This window comes from Mytilus californianus, unplaced genomic scaffold, assembly GCF_021869535.1.
Source record: "Mytilus californianus isolate M0D057914Y unplaced genomic scaffold, xbMytCali1.0.p SCAF_5, whole genome shotgun sequence".
NCBI classification, from domain to species: Eukaryota; Metazoa; Mollusca; class Bivalvia; order Mytilida; family Mytilidae; genus Mytilus; species Mytilus californianus.
The window spans coordinates 41,725,470-41,746,745 of NW_026262701.1; the positions used below are offsets into that span (position 1 = coordinate 41,725,470).

General features: G+C 30.5%; 1 protein-coding gene across 1 annotated transcript; it reads left to right on the forward strand.

The window, feature by feature from the left end:
• The first annotated feature begins 553 nt into the window (after positions 1–553).
• On the forward strand, positions 554–20,023 carry LOC127702196 (putative leucine-rich repeat-containing protein DDB_G0290503). Its single transcript, XM_052206285.1, has 19 exons — positions 554–691; positions 1,371–1,494; positions 1,743–1,860; positions 2,565–2,670; positions 3,190–3,421; positions 4,259–4,419; positions 4,985–5,281; positions 5,826–8,930; positions 9,758–9,883; positions 10,322–10,480; positions 10,954–11,305; positions 11,889–12,041; positions 12,570–12,684; positions 13,250–13,374; positions 14,135–14,409; positions 14,709–14,903; positions 15,805–15,897; positions 17,430–17,449; positions 18,261–20,023. Exons 1-19 carry the CDS (start codon positions 620–622, stop codon positions 18,283–18,285), a joined length of 5,853 nt encoding a protein of 1,950 aa, XP_052062245.1. The 5' UTR covers positions 554–619; the 3' UTR covers positions 18,286–20,023.
• The last annotated feature ends 1,253 nt before the right edge of the window (positions 20,024–21,276 follow it).

A 21,276-nucleotide genomic window follows, 5' to 3' on the forward strand; every position in this document is an offset into this window, starting at 1 on the left:
AAACAGACCTCTGTAATAATTCAATATGTACAGTTATAAAAGTATATATTTTATGTTTATAGGGAAAAAAATATATAACAGAATTTTCAGCAGTATTCCATTAAAATGGATTTAGGAGGGTTGGAAGGTACTTCCAAAATACCTCACAACCCAACATACTTTATTTGAGTAATAGTGCATATAAATCTTTTAGTAATTGTTCATATAAATTTTTGAGTAATTTTGCATATAAATTTTTCTTTGAGTAATTGTACTTATAAATTTTTCTTTGAGTAATTGTACATATAAATCTTTCTTTTGAGTAATTGTACATATAAATCTTTCTCTGAGTAATTGTATCTTTCTTTGAGTAATTGTATTTTTCTTTGGGTAATTGTACATATAATGGACACATGTCCAAAATAAAAGTACTTTTCCTTCCCTCTCACATTTATTTTAAAGGGAAATCCCTCATGAGCCAGCAGGATTGTGAGACTTTTTAAAAAAAAACTTCAGTAATGTGTTTCTGAAACTATAATGAATCTGTAATGTCATTTGAATATTTGTAGTGGCTAGTCCTGTATCTCAACACCATCAGTTTAACACAAGTTTGTCATCAGAAATAGCCTCTCCACTCAGAATGATGACCATAGCTAATTCACCATGTACACCACTAAGTGCATTGATGCAGTCGCCACAACTGGCACAGAAGGTATTGTACAAATCTATATTCAAATTTCTAACAACTGACTTTTAAAAAGTTACATGAAATTAAGATTACTAAAACAAAGTCATTTGCAAGTAATTCACATTGAAGGAAGATGCAGAATATTTTCCAAGCATACAGATTTTAATGAAATAAGCCAGTGATCTTTACATTTCAGATTAAGCACCATTTTGTATTTTAAATGGTTTCATGTGTCATTGATGACAAACTGTCCTTAAAAAAACTACAAATATCATTGCCTGCAATCTTTTTAATTTTATTGACCATGGTTGAATTTACTAACCATACAAGTTAGTCTGACAAACTGTGTTTTAAACGAAAAAAAATACCCACTTTTGCTTGTGAAAATTAATGGCATACACATCACAAGTTTAAAAAACAATTTTAGTGAAAATCATGACTACCATACCATGAGGATATTATCATGATTTAAAATTTGTTTAAAAAAATCTTATTTTTGAATTGAGTACTACAGACATTGTCACATATATTAACCAATTAAGGGTCATAAAAATACATTCTGAATATAAATGATGAACTATGCAACTTATCATGTGTGAAAGTTATTATTTTCATTTGCAAGCTATTGGTGTTAGCAGAGTAAACTTACAAGTGTCAAATGCAGTATTTACATTATAGATGAGGTTATGCCTTTTCATTTCAGGCACTTATTCGACAGAGAGAGAGGGAAATTAAAAAGCTTGAGTTGTCTCTACAGAATGAAAGACATCTTAGGACAGAACTGGAATTTGACCTCCATGAAAAGACGGAAAAGTTAAATGATAAAGGTGCTTACTGTTTTTTTTTCATGTATCTCTTGAGTTGCAGCCTCATCAGTATTTTTAACCTAGTTACGACCTACATTTGTAAATCACATATTTTCATGCAGTTACTGGGGATTTTATATAGTTATTGCTCTTTTGGTATTTGGGTATATTTCAAAACACTTTACGATCTGATTTTAATTGCAGAATAGGTGATCAAGTGGTATCATGACCCATGTAATATGATTAATGATGTTTAATGTTTTCTATAGATAATAAAATAAAAGAATTTGAGAAAGTAGTGAAACAACAGAGAAAAGTTCAAGACATGGTAGATGAAATAGATACACTGAGACAAGAAAAAGAGAAGAATGAAAAGGATCTCACAAGGTACAAATGTATTATAAACGCTCTTGCAACAATAAAAAGAGAGGTAGAAGATACCATGGGGCAATCGAAAACCATAAGTCAAAGAAAAACCCATAACACCATGACCAAAAGAAAAACATTAAGGTGGTAGCAAACACATTGACTAGAATTAATTTGGCTCGTTTAATTTCATAAAATTTTGACAAAATATTCACTTTGACCCTTTGATAAAAAAGTAAAAATTTCAAAAAACTTGAACCACACACTTTATCGGAAAAATTTCATTGGATAACTAATAGTTTGACAAACACTTATTTTGATCATTGAGAAGCTTAATATTTCCTTAACAATAGAACATGATTAAAATGTTCAGCTGATTTTTACAGTTATCTCCCTGTAGTGTTATATACCACCTTAAAAAGACATTACCCGTTACAAAACAATACACAAAATAACTGGAGATTGAGCAACATGAACCCAACCAAAAACGGGGAGTTGGGGTAATCTCTTGTGCTAAAAAAAGGTGAGCAGTTCTGCTCCACTAACTGCACCCGCCATGCTGATCATGGCAAGTAAAAAAATTAATGATAAGTTGATGGAACAATTTTATTTCAATAAACAGCTGCATTCATTACTATTCAACTAAACTCAATATTTTGAGAGATCATTCAGACTTCCAGATTCTGAAGTTTGAGCATTTCTCAAATTCTTTACTCTTTTTCCAGGGTTCAACAGAAAATGAACGAATTGCAGAACATCAAAGATCATTATGTGATTGTAGAACAAGAAAATAAACAGCTTACAGACGAGTTTTCAAAAATGAGAGCAGAGGTATGTTTGGAGTCTGACCATCCAACATTTCAACTAGCTAACATAGTTTTCTCACATTGTTTATACAACTGTTAAATTTACAGAACTGTTGTCTTTTTGCATTCAGTAGCTAGATACTTTGTGGACACAGCACTGTAAGTTTGTTTGTGAAACAGTAAACCTTTTGAGTTTTACTTTGTCAAAATATGTTCAGGAAACACTACATAATAACCAAAATTTACATTATGAAATTATGTACAGCTCATCATCACATTTATTTGGTACATTGAATAATCATCAGGAGAAACTAGACCCTATTTGAATTTAAGATCATAGGTGAAAGGTCAAGTTCATGATGATTTTGGGGTTAAACATGGTGCTGTGTTTTAAATTGAATTTATTTTTTTACATTTTCTAAGAAACAAATATAAGGGGAAATCTAGATATCTTATAAATAAGTTATATAAAAATTTTAACTCATACTTAATTCATTTTTGAATGCATTATAAACATTCAGTGAAATTTGTATATAATCTTTAGGTTCAGACTATGGACAGTCTTAAGAAAAGCCATGAAGAATACAGAACTCAGTGTCATCTCAAGTCTGTTAGATTGTCAGAATTAGAAAGCTTGATTCAACACAAGAATAGTGAATTGGAAAGCAAAAACATAGGGATGTGTCATTCTGAGGAGAAAAACAGAAATTTAATAAGTCAAATTGAGAGCTTGAAAAAAGATCAAGAAGAATTTGAAGAGCTCTTAAGTTGCAGAGGTAAATAATGTATAATTCCCTAACAGTATGTAATGATGGATATTATAGTAGCATGGTTTTGTTATTTGCTTGGATTATATGCTTGTAACATATTTGAGTAACAGTTGACATTGTTATGTACAGCTCATCATCACATTTATTTGGTACATAATACATTGAATAATCATCAGGAGAAACTAGACCCTATTTGAATTTAAGATCATAGGTGAAAGGTCAAGTTCATGATGATTTTGGGGTTAAACATGGTGCTGTGTTTTAAAGTGAATTTAGTTTTTACATTTTTTAAGAAACAAATATAGAGGAAATCTAGATATCTTATAAAATAGCAAAATTGTGACAAAAAAGATATTTTACATATCATTTAGGTTGGTAAACTATAAAAAAATTATTAATACTTCCATACAGAATAAAAATGTTTGCAGTATAGCTAAATCAATTAAATAATATCTTTATATGTAGGAAGCAAATTGGCAACCATGACAATTAAATATTTATTTGATTATTATTTTTTGAAAAACATGTATTTTTATCAAGTTATGTTTTTTTGCTTTGAAGGTCAGGGCTGTTCCAGAATGAAACACATGGTGGGGATGGGAGACACCAACCACCCATAATATAAAATTTGAATTTTACATGCAGTTCTTACAAAATTCTAAGGAAAATGTATAATTTGAGTGCCTCGCACCATGATCAGTTTTGGAACAGACTTAATAAAAAATCAAATATTGGATGATTTTGAAATCCATTAATTTTGCAATCTGTTAATTGTTTGAGATAATCATAATTCTTACAAGTTCTGCTCATTTAATATGTACATATCCTTTCTTCTCCCAACAGGTGCTGTAAATGGCGAAAGTATGGGGGTGATCAGTGACAAACGAATTAAGGAATTGGAAGATGAAATGGCACATATGAAGTCGTCGTGGGTTGAATTGTCAGCACATGAACAACTACAACAGAAACTTGATGCTGTTTCAGAAGCTAGAGATACTTTCGAGGTTGGTTTAGTCTTTAAATTTGATCAGATTGAATGCCACTTTCTTTACATTTGTGCAACTACAAACAATAGTAAATTTTGCGATACCCAATTAAACTTCTCTTAAATAGATGCATTCTGATGAAGCAGAATTGTTTATGTGCCAGCTAATCTGACATTAACAATTTGTAGGAAGTATTTTGGATTGATGGATTTAAATTTATTACAGGTTTTTTTGTGTATTTCCTTGACATTTTAATTACAATGTATTATGAAATGTAAATTCTATATTGAAAATAGTTCCAATGAAGTACATTACAAGTCCAAAAATCAAACTGTTTTTTTTTCTTCTATTATTGATCTTTTTGGTGTTCAAACTACAGTGCATACATACATTGTTACAAGAAATCAGTAAATAAATTAATGACATTGTTATTGTTTTTATGCAACTAAGAAATATTAAAAATGTTCAAGTGTTCGATATGAATATACAGTATATGATACTATCTCAAGAATACTTAGGAGTTCATTAAATATACAATGAAATTAAAAATCAGCTGTTAATTATTTAACTATCTTCTTGGCAGGCAAAGTTCAGTGATGTTCATAAACAGTATTTAGAAAAAGAAAGTCAGGTAGACCAGCTTCAGCTAGAAGTTTCTAAACTTAAATCTAGCATCGACGTTTACCAAGAAAATCAGACCAAGTTGGAAAAGAAGGTAAAAGAGGTAGAACAAGAGATAAACCATCTAAGACAGTCAGAAGCTAAACTTATTTCATCAGAGGAATCTGCCATAGCTGCCAGGAAAGCTGCTGAAGAACAAATCATCACTTTACAGAAAGATCAGTCACGATTACAGACAGAGTTCAAGTTAACAGTGCAGGTCAGGCAACTTTCATGTAACAGTGGAATAATTTGTCTCTGAATCAGCGACTTCTAAAAAAAAATTAAAACAAAACATTTTGAAATAAAAAGTTGAAACTTTTCAACAAAAAATGGTTTTCTGTAAGAAAAAAGGAGTTTTTTCATTTAAACATAGTCTTTGGGCACTTTCCTGTCTTTTCCTATTATTTGTCAACTTTTCTTTGTTGTAGCTTCCTTTTAGATTTTAATTAACTTTCAGTTCATATTTTATCAGAAAATCACTTGATTATGTAGGAATCGGAAAACATGTGATCTAACACCATATTATTTCATTAAAATTTTTAAAACTATAATTTTATTTCTAATACAATCATGATACACACACTACACTATCCGTCATTTTCATCAGGTATGCTCAAGATTAAAAAAAATTGACACCAATTACATTAGACACTGAGAACTACATTTACAAATAAAGGGCCTAAACAGAATAGCCTAAAAGATATTAGGTCACCTTGCCCTCAGGATTTAAAATCCATTTATACTTTTCTTGATTGTTGTAGGAATTAGAGGGCACTAAACAAGCAAGTGAGAACCGACGTCAAACCATGGCAGCATCTATTGATGTGGCTTTGTCTGAAAAGAAAACTCTTGAACAACGCCTTCTTAAATCAAATCAAAAGCTTGAAGAACAAGTCGCAGAGCTAAAAGCGAAACTACACACAGAACAGGAAGAGGCAGCCAAAATTGAGGAAACACTGAAATCTAAGGTACAAACCTTACAATTGTCACAGAAACAGACTGAAATTCTTTTGGAGAATGAAAAATGGACAAAGGATAATACAATTACAGCAATAAGAGAAGAGCTGAAAGAAATTCAGGAGGAACTTACAGAAACAGAAAACAGGCTTCAAATTGAAATAGCACAATTAACTGAAAATAAAAATAAATTGGAAGAACAGATTGCAGAACAGAAAGATTCGTATGTGCAAAAAATTGACAAAATTTCATCGGAACTACTCGCTTTTAAAACAACAGCTAGGCAAAAAGAAAATGACATGTGTGATCAGTTGCAGAGCGTCAAAGATGAAAATATTGCTTTGAAAAATGATCTTGACAACCTGAAGGTAGCCAGTGAGAAATCAGTATCTACAATGGAACAAAAATATTGTAAATTTGAAAATAAGGCAAAAGATCAAGAAGACAGCCTAAGGAAAGAACTTAAGGCTTTACAAGGTAAATATCAGTGGAGTCAGCATGACCAAGAATCACTTTCTGAAGAAATATCTGATTTAAAAGACTCTGTTAAAGAAAAGTGCTTGGAAATTGAGAACTTGCAAAGTGAAATAATGAGCCATAAACAATGTGTGAATGATTTGAAAGGTCAGGTGTCTCAGGTTACAAACAGCAAAGAAAACTTACAAAAGCAGTTGGAAGAAATGAAAGAAAATCTTAGTGTTGAACAAGAAAATCATGCTGAATTAGTGAATAAGATTTCACAGGAACATGAAACTGAGATTCAGAAACTAAGGAATTGTTTGTCGGCCAAAGAGGCAAGTAGTTTAGATACCCAGCAGAACTTAGAATCATGCATGAATGAAATACAGACTTCACTAGAAAAAGAAATGGAGAGAGGAAAAGAGAAAGAGAGATTATGCCATATTCAGATTGCTCAGTTTAAAAATCAGCTGGCAGAATTACAAGGAAAGTATGATAAGGAAACAGCAAGTCATAATGGTATTCTAACCAGCTTAAACAATGAGCTGGAACAACAACGTCTCACGACTGCTGTGTCAGAGGAGAAGCTTACTAAGGAAGTGCAAAGAGGTCAAGCTGAATTGAATAAAGTCGCTGCTGAGTATAATGAATTGGACATGAAATATAGATCAGTGACTGATCATGAAAGAACTCGTGACAGCAGAATGAAGGAATTACACCAACAAATATCTGAGTTGGAAAGTCGAAAACGGGACTTGGAAAATCTTAGTGAGGAGAAGAATGAGAAGGTTGATGACCTGACTGGTCAGATTGTTCTGATTAAGAAAGTTGCGGAATCTAAACAGGCAGACAACGATAAACTATGCTCAGAAAATAAAAGTTTGAATGTGAAAGTAGAAGATTTGAATGAAAAGTTACTGAAAGAATGTAAAGAAAACGATGAAACAAGACACAAACATAAAGAGATTAATTGTCTTGTGAATCAGTTGGAGAAAGAGTTATGTGAAGTCAATAATAAACTTGTAGACACTGAAAAAGTGCTGGAAGAAAAATCTTCATCTCTTAGTCGGGAGGTTGAAGCTGTATCTTTACGTGATGCTCAGATTTCTGATTTGAAAATTTCATTACAGAATTCACAGGAAAAAGTTGTTTCTTCCAACGAACAGGTTTCACAACTTACTGAGAATAACGAGGATTTAAACAAAAGTCTAGAAAATGTGAACCATGAACTGAAAAATTTACAACTTGTTTTCAATAATAAAGAAATTGAATTGAATGAGAAGATTCAGACATTATTAGAATCTCATAAAAATGAATTTTTAGAATTAAAGGAATCAAGTGAGTCAGAAATGAATGTGCTGAACTCTGAAATTGAAAAAATGAAATCTGATTTGCTTTCATGTGACACTGAAATTCTTAGACTTGAACAAGAAAACAGAGATCTGAAGTCATCGTTGGAACTATTGAAGCAAGAGCATTCACAGGAATTAGAACAGATTCATAGCGAGAAGGAAACAGTTTTAAATGAATGTGAAACAAGGTTGAAAGGAACAAATGAAAAACTGTCTAAAGAAAAGAATGAACTTTTCGAAAATCATAAAATGGAACTTCAGTCACTAAATTCAGAATTTTCAGAATCAAAACAGAAGTTTGAAAATACTATTGTGCAACTGAAAGAGCAATCCAAAAATGATTTAGAATCATTAAAAAGTGAATTTAAACTTCAAGTTGAAAGAATGACAGGTGAACAGAAACAAGAAAATGAAAAAATGATCAGTTTGAGAAAGGAATGTAAGGTAAAGGTCTCTGAAACTGAAAAATACTGGCAGTCACAACTAGAGCAACTGCAAGATGAGTATGCTCAAGCTAGTGATGAACAGAAACAGGAATATGACAGTCAAGTTCAGGAGCAGGAAGTCAGGTACCAGTCACAGTATGAGGCACTGGTTCAAGAAAGGGAAATGATCTTGTCCAATCAGAAGATGGCATTCCAGGAAAGAGTGAATTACCTTGAAAATAGGCTTACTCAAAGACAAACTGAGATTCAGACTTTGACGAAAGAAATGAATGAGGACAAAGGAAAGACAGAAACAGATTACAAACAGAAGCTTGCTAATATAGAATCTATATTGAAGAAAGAAATGTCAAATCAGAAAGACTTGACGAATGAATTAAAACAAAATAAAGAAAGGGTCAATGAGCTTCAGTCTGCTTTGCGTGAAAAAAGAACGAGCTATGAAACTTCTCTGAAAGCCAGTAAAAATGCTTGGGACTCTGACCTTGATAATCTTAGGGAAGAGTATAATGGTAAAATGTCCGAACTTGAAAGAGAGAAGAACAGACAAATAGAGGATGAAAAGCAACGAAGAATAAACATGGAAGAATCGTGCCACCATCTGGAAGAAAGAATGGAAACATCATTAGCTGAAAACAATAGCTTGAAACAGCAGGTAATTTTGTTATTGTTAGATAATTTAATTTTGGATGTAACACGTCTCCTGATTGTCTGAAAGGTTTTTGTCTATCAGCTCATAGACATGATTTGATTTTGTCATGAGACCGTGACGTCATCAACGTTTTTTTCATGATTTACTCCTGAAAAATGGAATTTAAAATTAAAATATAAGGAAAGACTGTAATATTTTTTCTGTCTATTTGAAATAACCTCATAAATTTGATGCACACTTTTAAATAACGCGCTATGCGGGTTATTCAGTGTGCACCACATTTTGAGGTTATTTCTTCATAGACAGAAAAAATATTAGTCATTTAATAATCAGATATTGGTTATCTTGTGTGCAAAACCAAAGACCTATTCAATAGTATTTCTGTTAAGCATTTTTTTTATCCGTTCTGTCTTACAAATATGTTGCAAAAGAACATTAAAAAATAGTTTAAATTAGAAAATTGTGAAAATCAGTGTAAATTAAAACATTATTACTAACTGCTTTAAAAAAATACATGTGTACAAAGACAACCTAAAACCATGAAACATTTCCATTTGTTACAATTCAAACTTGTGCATGCATGAAATTTTAGGGACAATGAACAGCTAAACTGTGTATATCAAAGTCTCATTTCTTACTCTTTCAGTTTTATAAGGTGCCATGATTAAAACAAAATGTATATCGAGCATCTGCAATGTCTTTTCATCCTTAACTTGCATGAAATATTTGCCACTGAACATAAAGCAAGCAAATAAGTGAATCAATGAAATGTTTTTTACCCTTTGTAATATCATAGTAATGATTTATTTAAAAAAAAATGAATATTCTAGCTGGCTGCAGTAGAAGAAGAGAAAAATCAGCTTATCCTTGACTACGAAAAGACTTTAGATTTGAAAAACACTGATTTCACAGATCAAGAAAAGTTAAAGAAGAAAATAGAAATGTTTAAATCACAGGTAAAACAACATCCAAGAAATTTTAAAAGTTTATTGGAAGATTTCCACTTTATTATAGGGTAAAGTATAGTAGAATGAGTAACCTCAGTAGTATTGACGGTGTACCAACTTCCTATTTTCATTGAAGTGCAACAAAAAACTATTAAATTGTAACATGAAAATCATGGAATCACAAAATTAGAAATTAATACTTTGAAATATGCTGTTTTGAACCAGCCACAAAATTTGAATGCTTCCAATTTGTTTACCATTTATGGAACTATTTCTTATATCATTTATTGTCTTAGATCTATGCAGTGAGAAATCTTTCATGCATATTCAGGACGATCTATGTGGCAACATCTTTGCTTATAATTTTATAATACCATATTTATGAGTGGCAGTCAAAATGCAAGTTGAACTTATTATTATATTGAGTATTCAAATATTTCATTTTAGGTCCAGAAGTTAGAAGTGGAGAAAAATTTCCATCGAGATCAATTAGACAAAAAGGTTAAAGAACTGAAAGAGGAACTTGAGTACAGGGAGAAACAGTGGTCTGAGGAAATGGAGGGCTGTAAGAAACAGTATACAGAAGCTAACCAACAGAAAATACATGTATGGAAAATTTTAAATTTAATTTGTACTTAAGATTAAGTGCCCCATTTATTGGTTTAGTGATTGCAAAGATAAAAAGGCAGTTGACTGATGAATAATTGTATGTAGATGACAACACAACATGACATGATTTACATGTATGGAAATTTTTTGTTGTCTGGAGTTATGTTCCTTTGATAATGTGTAGATCTTAAGTATGACATAATTGTAATGATATATTTGCATTGTTTTTTCACTCACAAAAAAATGTGAAATTTTGTTGTTTTACAGTTTGTGACCATTTCTCATTGTGTACAATTGTATTTATTTTGCTAGCTGATATTATTTCTGTTTTGGAATTAATGTCAGAACAATGATGAAGAAATTATTTTTTTCAGATACAAACAATTTCATGTCTTTTCGGTTTTTGTACTCACATGGAAAAAGTCTATATCTGTATTTTGAGGATTTATTTTTTGTTATTTACACTCCAGCTTCAACAACAGATGAAGAACATAGGAGAAAATACTGACAAGAAAGACAAAACAATTGCACAGTACCAAAAATACTATGCCCAGAAGAAAGAGACCAATCTACTTCTACAACAAGAGGTTGCCATCAACAAAAAACTGGCCGACAACTTCAAAGAAAAAACTGAGAAGTTGGAGACAGAAATGAATAAGTTGAAAAACAACTATAAGGCAAAATCTGAAAAGTTAGAAAAAGAACTCGAACAACTGAAAGGTCATATAGAGGAACAGAAACATAAGTTCTGTAAGACTGAGATGGAGGTGGCACCATTAAAATCTCAACTGCAGGAAGAACTGAACAAAAATAAAACACTTCGTAAGTCTCAAAATTTTTTAAAGTATTCAACAAATCTTTAGTTTATCAAACTTTTTCAGGGTTATCATACATCAGTTGTAATATAATAAAAATGTGTTCAAATTTTTAAAAAATTAATAGAATAAAAACTTTTTCGAGCATATGGAATAAATTTAATTTGATGGATTTTTGCTGCTGACCATACAAAAATGTATGTATATATATTTATATGTTTATGAGGTTGCCTTTTTGTAACATCAATTTGCTTGAATGTCGGAAAAAAATCAATGTAAAAGTATACTTAGCAGATAAAGTTATAGAAATGAAAAGTGCTGATGTATAAAAGACCTGGAATCAAATTTCTTCATTTTAAAAAAAATGTCTAACTCTGATTAATATCCATAACACATTCATAACAAATTCATATATTAAAGTATTAAGGAAATGTTGATTTTAGTCAATTAGACAGCAACCCAAAGAAAAAAAAGCGAAGCATTTATAAGACATGATATTTTATATTTTATATAACTTTCTGCTTTCTCTTATCAAATAGTTACCTTATTTCTGGATTTCTGATGTAATAATTTTATTTATCACTTAATAGAAAACAAAGTAAAGACCTTGGAAGTTCAGTTAGATTATGCTGATAAACAAGTTAGACAACTACGCCATAAATTAGATGATGCTGGCACAGTGTTTTTGGGAGATAATTCAGAATTCATGAAGTTAAAGAAAGAGTCAGATGTTAGCCTAATTGGTAAAATAACATTTAATATATCTTATATAGTAACAATGAAGCTCAGAATTAAATTGATAATGAGTCAAAAGAATCATTGTATTTTTTTTTTTTCAAAACAATACATATTTCCTATATACATGTACATACATATAGGCTTTATGCAGAATTTGTCAAAATCATCATATTAACTATCTACAAAAATACAATTTATCTATGTAAATGGTATTCATGAAAATAATGATTGATTGATTGATTGTTGGTTGCTTAACATCCAGTGGCATCATGAAAATAAAGAAATCCACGGTATATCATTTGTAGATTTCAGCTTTTGATAGAATCATATATTATCTTTGGTTGCAGGTTATGTTTGCAATAGTTTCCGGGTTAGTCAAAGACAAAAAAAAGTTTTCTTTACAATTTGTGTGCCTTAAAAGTGATTATGAAAGTAATGTGTGATTAGTGTAAGTCTTATATTATTTTATATATTTAGTATAAAGAAAGGAAAATAGAAAAATCCTATAATTTTATCTTTAATTATTTTTTAAGAAACCAGTTTCCGTGATGATGGTGGTCCACTTACTCCTTATAACCTCAGATCATCAAGAAAATTTTCCCTGGAAAGAAACCCATCTCAGAGTTCATTGGAACATCCATGTAAAAGGTTTGTCAGACTTCTTTGTATTTTATCATATGTTTGGTCCAATAGAATGGTATTTATATGAAAATAAGAAAATATGGTATGATTGCCAATAGGACTATTATCCACCTGGTGACAGAGACAAAAGGACTTAGATTTAAGCAACTATAGGTTACTGTACTGTATGGCCTTCAACAATGAGCAAAACACTTAAGTAAGTTATTGAAGGCCCCAACATGACAAAATGTAAACCAATTCAAATGAGAAAACCAACAGTTTTCATATAATCTCTGAAACGTGTTCAAAGTAAGTTTTATCCCATTTGTTTCATTTGTCATTATTTGGAATATTTTATATGAGCCAGGAAGATGTAAAGTATCCAAGAACAAACAAAAAAGAAAAAAATTGAGATAATTAGTGTGGTTGACTAAAATTATATGATATCAATACATTTGGGAAAATAGAATACTAATCAATAAATATTTGAAATGGTGGGAAACAGTCAAATGCTTTAACAAAAAGTTACTTTAACTAACCTTACCTAATCAAACAGTCCAAATATGAGTTCAGTTGTTTTATATTTATACAGTGATGGAGATGAGAAGAATGTTTCTCCTTTATCATTGAGAAGTCACGGCAGACGGACATCACTATCCGATCCTAATCTGAACGCCACCATAGCTAGTATAGATTCTGTGCGATCAACAACTTCAAGTAAGTTATTTCATATTTTATGGAGTGGTTTCGTATTAAATATGAAAAAAAATATGATCTCTAAGGGTTAATTCAAAAATGGGAAGTCCATTAAACTGACAAAATCTTAACGTTAAACACTATCAACCAATGGAATGAATGGAGACAACATTCATATTCCTGACTTGGTACATGCATTTTCCAAAGAAAATGGTGGGTTAAACGTGATTTTCCAGCTAGCTAAACCCTCCCACTTGTATGACAAAGTTGAGTGAGCAACCCAAACAGACATAATAGGTTAATGTGACAATAATTGGGATCCAGCAGTTAAAACTGTGAAAACATACATCACAGACATACAACACAACTGACTTTAAAAAAATCATACAAACATAAAGATTAATCTAAACAAAGACGCCTTTCTGGCTGGTTTAATTTCGCAATCACAAATTCTCAAAAGTATTTCCCATGTAAATAGCTGGTAGAATGAAACAATGTTGATGTGAAGTGCCAACTTATTAGTTTTGAACTCAGTAGCTGGTTTTATAAGAGCTATATTTCTGTTTACGCCAATTTGGTTTTGATGCTTTTCAATGTTTAAATTTTGTGTTTTTCAAATTTCTGGTCTGAAATGTACCTGATGAAAGTCGTTCTCACTCAAATTGGTTTCAAATTTTGTTTATGTATTTTTAGGGTTTTTTAGCAAATTTTGACAGAAAATCTGTAATTTGTTGTCCGAGCAGTACATTCTGTAATGAATTTTTTAAAATTTAATTTTCAGAAGGTATGAAAAGATTTGTGAATGATGAGGACGATGAAGGTGAAGTACTTGAATGGAAGCGACTTGGTGAGTTATCACGACGAAACACACTTTGTCTTCCACATCTTAAGACATCATACCCTGTTGAAACACAGAAGATTCAACTCCGGGCTTTTCCTGACAGATCACTGCAGCAGAGCAGCCTGAGTACCAACAGTCTAAAGAAAAGGAAACAAGAATTGGTGGAGGAAGATGATCTGAAAACAGAATTTTATGACAGTACTAAGAACAAGCAGGTAGACAATTGTTTTTGTGTCTTTAGGAAAAGAATGTAAACAAAAAAATGCATTCTGAAGAAATCTTGCACAATATTCATGCACAAATAAAGATTAACATTTTTACTTAACATTGAGAGCCTCATCTTAAACACACACAAAATACTGGTTGATCATAAAAAAATTCAGACCATCCATCAGTGAATTGATGCCCTGAAATTTGTGGTGTTATTGAATCAAAAAGGAATGTTATAAATAATGTTGCATTAGAGTTCTTTATCAGTCAATCACACTTGAATCAATGACTTGTTCTTTTACAGGCCAAACATGTAAATACAGTTTATCAGAAGCCAGGTCCACCTACACCTGGCAATTCTAACAAGAGGAATTCTAGAGGGACACCAGGAAGAGGTTTACTACATTCCCCCCGGTCTCCAATGACTAGTGGTAGGAGACGGACACCGAAGCGTACTCCAAAGAAGACTCCTAAAAAGGAGACCAATGAAAATGTTAAGGTAAAATAAAAATTATTTGAAATCAAATTTCTGTGAGAGCTCTTTTTTTATGGCTTCTAAGGTGCCAATTACTAGATTGTAATGGATTAGTGATTTGGTTGACTGTGAGGCATATTTGTAGCTGGCTAGAACCTTTATTTACATTTGAAGAAACAAGTTTAATGATTGGAGCAGTGTATATATATAAAATGTTTTTTTTTCCAATTGATATATGCATTAGGCCTGGCGTTTTCCTGAAGAGCATTTTATAAAAGTATGATGGAGTAGTCCTATATTTCTATGAATTCATTTTTGCTTGAATATCTAACTGATTTTGAACACTTTAATGGAGGATAAGATATATTGCAGAGGAAATAGGAACCAGACATCCTTTTTTTATAGACATTATTTATTTTAAAAATGCAAAGAAGAAATTTAATAAATTGAAATCTGACAGGCTTGTGATCATATAAAGGATAAAATATTTACATCCTGTAAATTCAGAAATTATTGCATGCATTTATTATTGCGATTTTTGAAGAATGGACAAAAATGCAAAATTAAGTATTGCGATTTCAGGAAAATCTGCATTTAGATATACTAGTATGTATCAGATATCAAAATGCAGGTTCTTGTTATTGGGATACTCACCCAGTCATATTATTCGCATTAATAAAAACCTCACAATAATTTCTGAATTGACAAATTCATAACATTGTGGTTTTCAAATTTAAGGATCCAAAAGAAGTATCCTACCTACCTTCCCTTTTTACTATATGAAAGTTAATTGGTGGTGAATTTGGTACAGTAATTCTGTAAAAGATTAAACAAGACAGCATCAAATGAGATAGTTCAGTTATTAAAAAGACAGTATTTAATTTTTTTTTCTGTTTAATTTAAATAATGATTTTTATGCTTTCAGCCTAGTACAACATTTAGCATAGGGTTTACTCCAAAGAACAAACGTTTGACAAGGCAGCATGGGTTTGTGTCAGCCTCTAAAAGTTCAACGAAGGTTAGTCAGTTGATCAACATTTTTGAAAAGAAATCAGTATCAAAAACACCAGACACACCCATGGAACAGAAGTCGTCACCAGCAAAAACACCATCTCCCAGAAACAAGAAGCTTTCAATATCCAAATTAGCCAAAGACAGGAGGCTTTCAACAACAAAAATGCCAACAACTCCCCAATACAAAAAGTCACCAGCTATTGTTTCTAGAAAAAGGAAGTTTGCAACTTCGAAAGTACAAACAACTCCCAAAAACAGGAAGCTGTTGTTATCAGGAACAAGAACTCCAACAAGTCCTAGAATCAGGGAGTCGTTGTCGAGAAAAACACCTAGATCTCCAATAAACAAAAAGTTGTTTTCGTTACAAACACCAACCACGCCTAGAAACAAGAAGCCACCAACAGGGCTCTTACTGATAACCACACCCTTAAAAAACATGGGCAAACAACTCACACCAATGAAAAATCTGGCAAAAGTTTTTAATAAGCTGCAAACCACACCTAAAAAAATGACTGCAAAAGTTACTCCCATTGTTACAAAATAAGATTTTTACCTCAGATAAGAATATTGTTTAACAGTTATTCATGTATTTTATAAATGATCGAATGGAAAAAGAAAATGCAGATTATTATTCAGGTCAGACAGAACTGTTTTATTACATCAATACTTGTATTTATTTTGATTACAATAAATAATTATTCTTTTGGATATTAAATAAAATTTTTTTTATAAAAACTCAATTAATATCTCAAATGATGCAAGATGAAAATGGAATTATAAGATAAATGAATACTAATCACTCCTCTGTTGAATTGAGGGAAATAAGTGCATATGTTTATTATGAATGTAAAAAAATTAAAAGCTTTTCAGTTTATTTTTTATTAAACACATTAATTTGTGATAAAACAAAAACAAATTGCCCCTCTGTTGAAATAGGGGAAGTAGTTCAATATGTTTATTATTAATGTACAAATTTTGAAATTTATTAAACATTTCTATAGTGAATATATATTCTCTGTATGTGATTACAATATTGTAGATAAAAGTATGTTGAAATCACTAATTGCCTTTTGAAGATGTGTTTATCTTTTTAAAACATGATAGTCTTATAAGTATTCTTATGAAATGTTAGTCCTTAAAATCTAAAACATCTCATTTTGAAAAATATTTTGAAATAGTAGGGAATCTAAACAAATTGTTCTGCCAAATATGTTTTGTAACTATTTTATTTAAACATCTTGAAGTCTAATTTAGTATTTATGTGCTCCTTATTTATAATATGTATAACATGATAAAAAATAAATTAATAGTAACTAATTTTTTTCCGTGTGCTCGTATTACCCAATTGCAAGACATTGCCAAAATAACTATATATTTAGTTTTGTATTTCAAGTGCAAATGTATTATTATTATAACCATAAATTAATGATAATGGCAAAATTTGATGAAAATCACTGCTTTACAATGAATAGATGCATTCAAAGTGAACTATATTATCTGTCCCACTTTTCTTGTCTGTTTTGTTGTTAACTTCAGCTGTCAAGAATGTTAACATGGTAGGCATTAGACTGATATTGTTTTCCTCGACACACTGCTTCTCATTTGCTTTAAAGTTTTAGTGGATTTTAACATTGAACTTTATGTTTTAATGATTTGAAAAAATTAAAATCATAAGACTTTTTGAGTAGCCTAATGAGGAGCATTTCTCATTAACTTGCATGATTTCAAAGTTCTTTATTATGCAATTTAAGTACACATATATTATGTTGAATGGGGATTGTTTAGTTATCACTTGTTCATTCTACTAATGCACATTTTATTCTATTGCACAAAAAGATTTATTAATTATATGCACTGTTCAAAATTTGGTCTAGATACATGTGTATGATACTTGTTTGGTTTATTTTTTATTTTCATTTTTTTATAATTGGCAAATATTGAATAAGATAGGACAAGTGAAGACTTAAAAGTAATCATTACAAACCAAATGATAGACATAGACATCTTCCGGAAAGAAATTTGTTTCCATTTCTGCATTACTAACAGTTTCGTGAAAATCACACATTTTTTAATATTTTGGAGAACTATATTTCCATATTAATAGTATTCCTAATAGAAAAAATATACTATTACATATGAAATTAAAAGTATTACATAAGGCATTGACCTCAATTTATGGATGTAAATGAAATCTTTAAAATACTCCCAAAGTTCAGGAAAAGCAAATACATAATGTTACATTTGATGGTAAACCAGAACTTGAAATTCTTGATCTGTCTAAAACAATGTGTGTAATTATTGATAGTATCTTGAATATATCTTAACATAGTTTCTATGATGATCTTATGTTTTTTTTTCTCTTTTCAGGGACATAAACCTAGACAGCCCTTAGCAGTTAAGAATTGTTTCCAACAAACTGGTGTGTGATGTATTTTTTATTTATTATACAGCGATTCCAGACTCTCAGGAGGATATGTGAAGTTGTTGTTATGGACTTTAAATGGATATTTTAATTCAATTATTGCTCATAAATATTTTCTAATTTTTTAAACAGAAATATGATTAAATTTGCATGTTTATTTGCAATGGCATTTCCATTCACAATATGTTATATGTCTAAATACAGGATTATTGAATCAATTAAATATGAATAATTGAATATATTGTATCATGTTAAATAAAATTGTTTAGATCAGAATGGTTGTGAAAAGAAGAAATCAGTTGTGACATGTACATATTGGATATAAATTTTTAGGGTGTTAGATTATAATTTTACTCACACACCAAGTTTTGAGTTGGACAACTGGCTTTGTCTTGCTTATTTGTATTTTTTTGTAAATCTATGCTTTTTATTTATTTTAATTTAGACACTTTAAATACCCTGAATTCCTTGTATTAATTGCCTGTAATGTAGATTTATTGCAATTCTGTCAGTTTTAGATTGAACAGAAAGCTTGCATGCTGGAATTGTGGTCTGGGGATTTAATAATATTTGAAAAAAACTATGGCATGTTAAACAGATTTTAAAAAATTGTTTTGCATAATTAGGAAATATTTTTTATTAAAAACTTATTCATTAACATGAAACACATCCTTTAACATAAAGGTATAATAAGAATTGAAATAGGTAGTTTATAAAGATTCTTTAGGCTACACTGTGATTAATTATTGCAAGTATTTCTTTTAATTTAAATCAAAATAAATGCATACAAAATTTCATCAAATCAGAAATATTGCCCAATTATGTATGATTTGCTTTAAATCAATTGTACACAATTCTGGGTTTTTTCTTTAAAAAAAACATAATTTGGGGCTAGATATTTCTCCTACCAGAAATCATGTCTAATGCTCATTTCTTTTTCATTCACATTTATAAAATTTATATGAATTATAATTATTAATTATTCAATTTCTTCATTTTCACTTGACATTTGTCCCTTTTTTTCTTTCTTTCCTTTCTTCCTTCGTTTTAGGGGGTACAATTGTAAAGGTAAAATATGTAAATACAAATATTTTTGTCTTGGATATTGTCTGAAAAACAAGCATGTTTTGGTAGCTTTAAATGAAATTGGCAGAATTACAATAAACACAGAGTAAACTTTTAGTGCCTGATGCTAGTCATAAAGTGTATAGTGATGAGTGCTTATAGATGTGAGAGTGTATGGTGTGTACATATACCTGTGTATGTAACATTTTTATTTTCTTCTTTTTCTTGCTTAAAAGTTGCTGCCCACATGCAACAAGAAAGTTTTTCAATTGATCTCAGAAATTGTAGTTTCCATTAATAAAATCATTCATACTCATTTCATGCAGTGGCTTTTGATCCTTTCTGAAATTAGAATTTTCTTACGCAGAATTTTTTTTTATATGCAATGAAGTGGTTAATATTTATAGAATCTTGAAAAATCTTTATGTGGTTTGATGGCTTTTCAAATATTTGTGCTTTTTTTAGTGTTTTATAGGGCATTGTTTCCAGATTTTTATAGAGAGAGCCAATATAAAGTCACTGCTTCCATTATAATCATGTAGTAAAACATTGTATATCTAATGTAAAATATGTAAAATAATATCTTCATTGTAAAGCAGTGTATAAATTGTCGTAACCAAGCTAAATAAATCATATGACAGATTATCTGTGTCCGTGTTATTAAAGTCCAAAAAGCTCAGGTTTGTACTATAAGTTTTTTAATCTTAGAAAATAGAAAATAACTTTAATATGATTTGAAAATCAATCAGACTGTGATAAATTACAAGAAGATCTAAACGCTGCAGCAAAGTGGGAAGCAGATTGGCTTATGGCTTTCCACCCTGATAAATGTACTAAACTTTCAATTTCACATAAAAAGAAACCATATTTACATGATTACATCCTTCATAGTCACATTCTTGAATCTGTTACATCTGCTAAATATCTGGGCGTTACTCTACAATCAAATCTTAAATGGAACCTACATTATGACAATATTATCTCAAACGGCAATAAATCTTTAGGATTCCTTAAAAGAAATTTAAAAATATCAAACACAGACATTAAATCAAGAGCATATCAAGCAATAGTCAGACCTAAATTAGAATACAGCTGCAGTTTATGGGACCCTCACACAAAAGATGCTACCCAAAAAATAGAAATGGTTCAAAGAAGAGCAACTAGGTACATTTGTAACAACTACCATAACACCAGTAGCGTTACAAATATGATGAATAATTTAAAACTACCAACATTAGCTGAACGCCGCCTTAAAACACGTCTTATTATATTTTACAAAGTAATTCACGGCCTCATTGCTATACCATCTGAAATTTTAATACCAACAGACAGTAGAACAAGACAAAACCATCCAAATACTTATAGACATATACGAACCACAAAGGAAACATATAAGTGGTCATTTTTCCCACACACCATCATACAATGGAACATGCTACCTATAGCCACAGTACAGTCAACCACAGTTGACAGTTTCAGAGCACACCTTACACAAGGTGTTCTCTGCCAACTGATTTAAATTTTTGTATATAAATTTTATTTTAATCACTAGTTTTTGTAATATACATGCACAAATTGTCAAATTTGTATATATTTTTTTTTTTTGTTCTTTGGCATCTACAAGAAAATTAAATTTAAACACGCATGCGCAACAACAAGTAATCTTCAGTATCCTGAAGTTTTGTTGTATAACTGAAGAAGAAGAAAGCATTAATTAAATAAACCTTAACAAAAATAAATCGAGACAAATTATCAAATGAAACACTACATCCATTTTGTGATAGAGAATTGATTCTTAGCACAATTATGCAATCAAGAGCTCATTGCAAACAGGCACCATTTATACCTAAGGATCAAACTTGACATCCTGACTAATGGCAGTAGTAAATCAATATA

Excerpts from the sequence above, each read along its gene's own strand:
- LOC127702196 (XM_052206285.1), top strand. The coding sequence starts at position 620 with ATGATGACCATAGCTAATTCACCATGTACACCACTAAGTGCATTGATG. Across the intron at positions 8,931-9,757 it reads ACAATAGCTTGAAACAGCAG|CTGGCTGCAGTAGAAGAAGA; the intron begins GTAATTTTGTTA and ends TGAATATTCTAG. Across the intron at positions 12,685-13,249 it reads TTGGAACATCCATGTAAAAG|TGATGGAGATGAGAAGAATG; the intron begins GTTTGTCAGACT and ends ATATTTATACAG.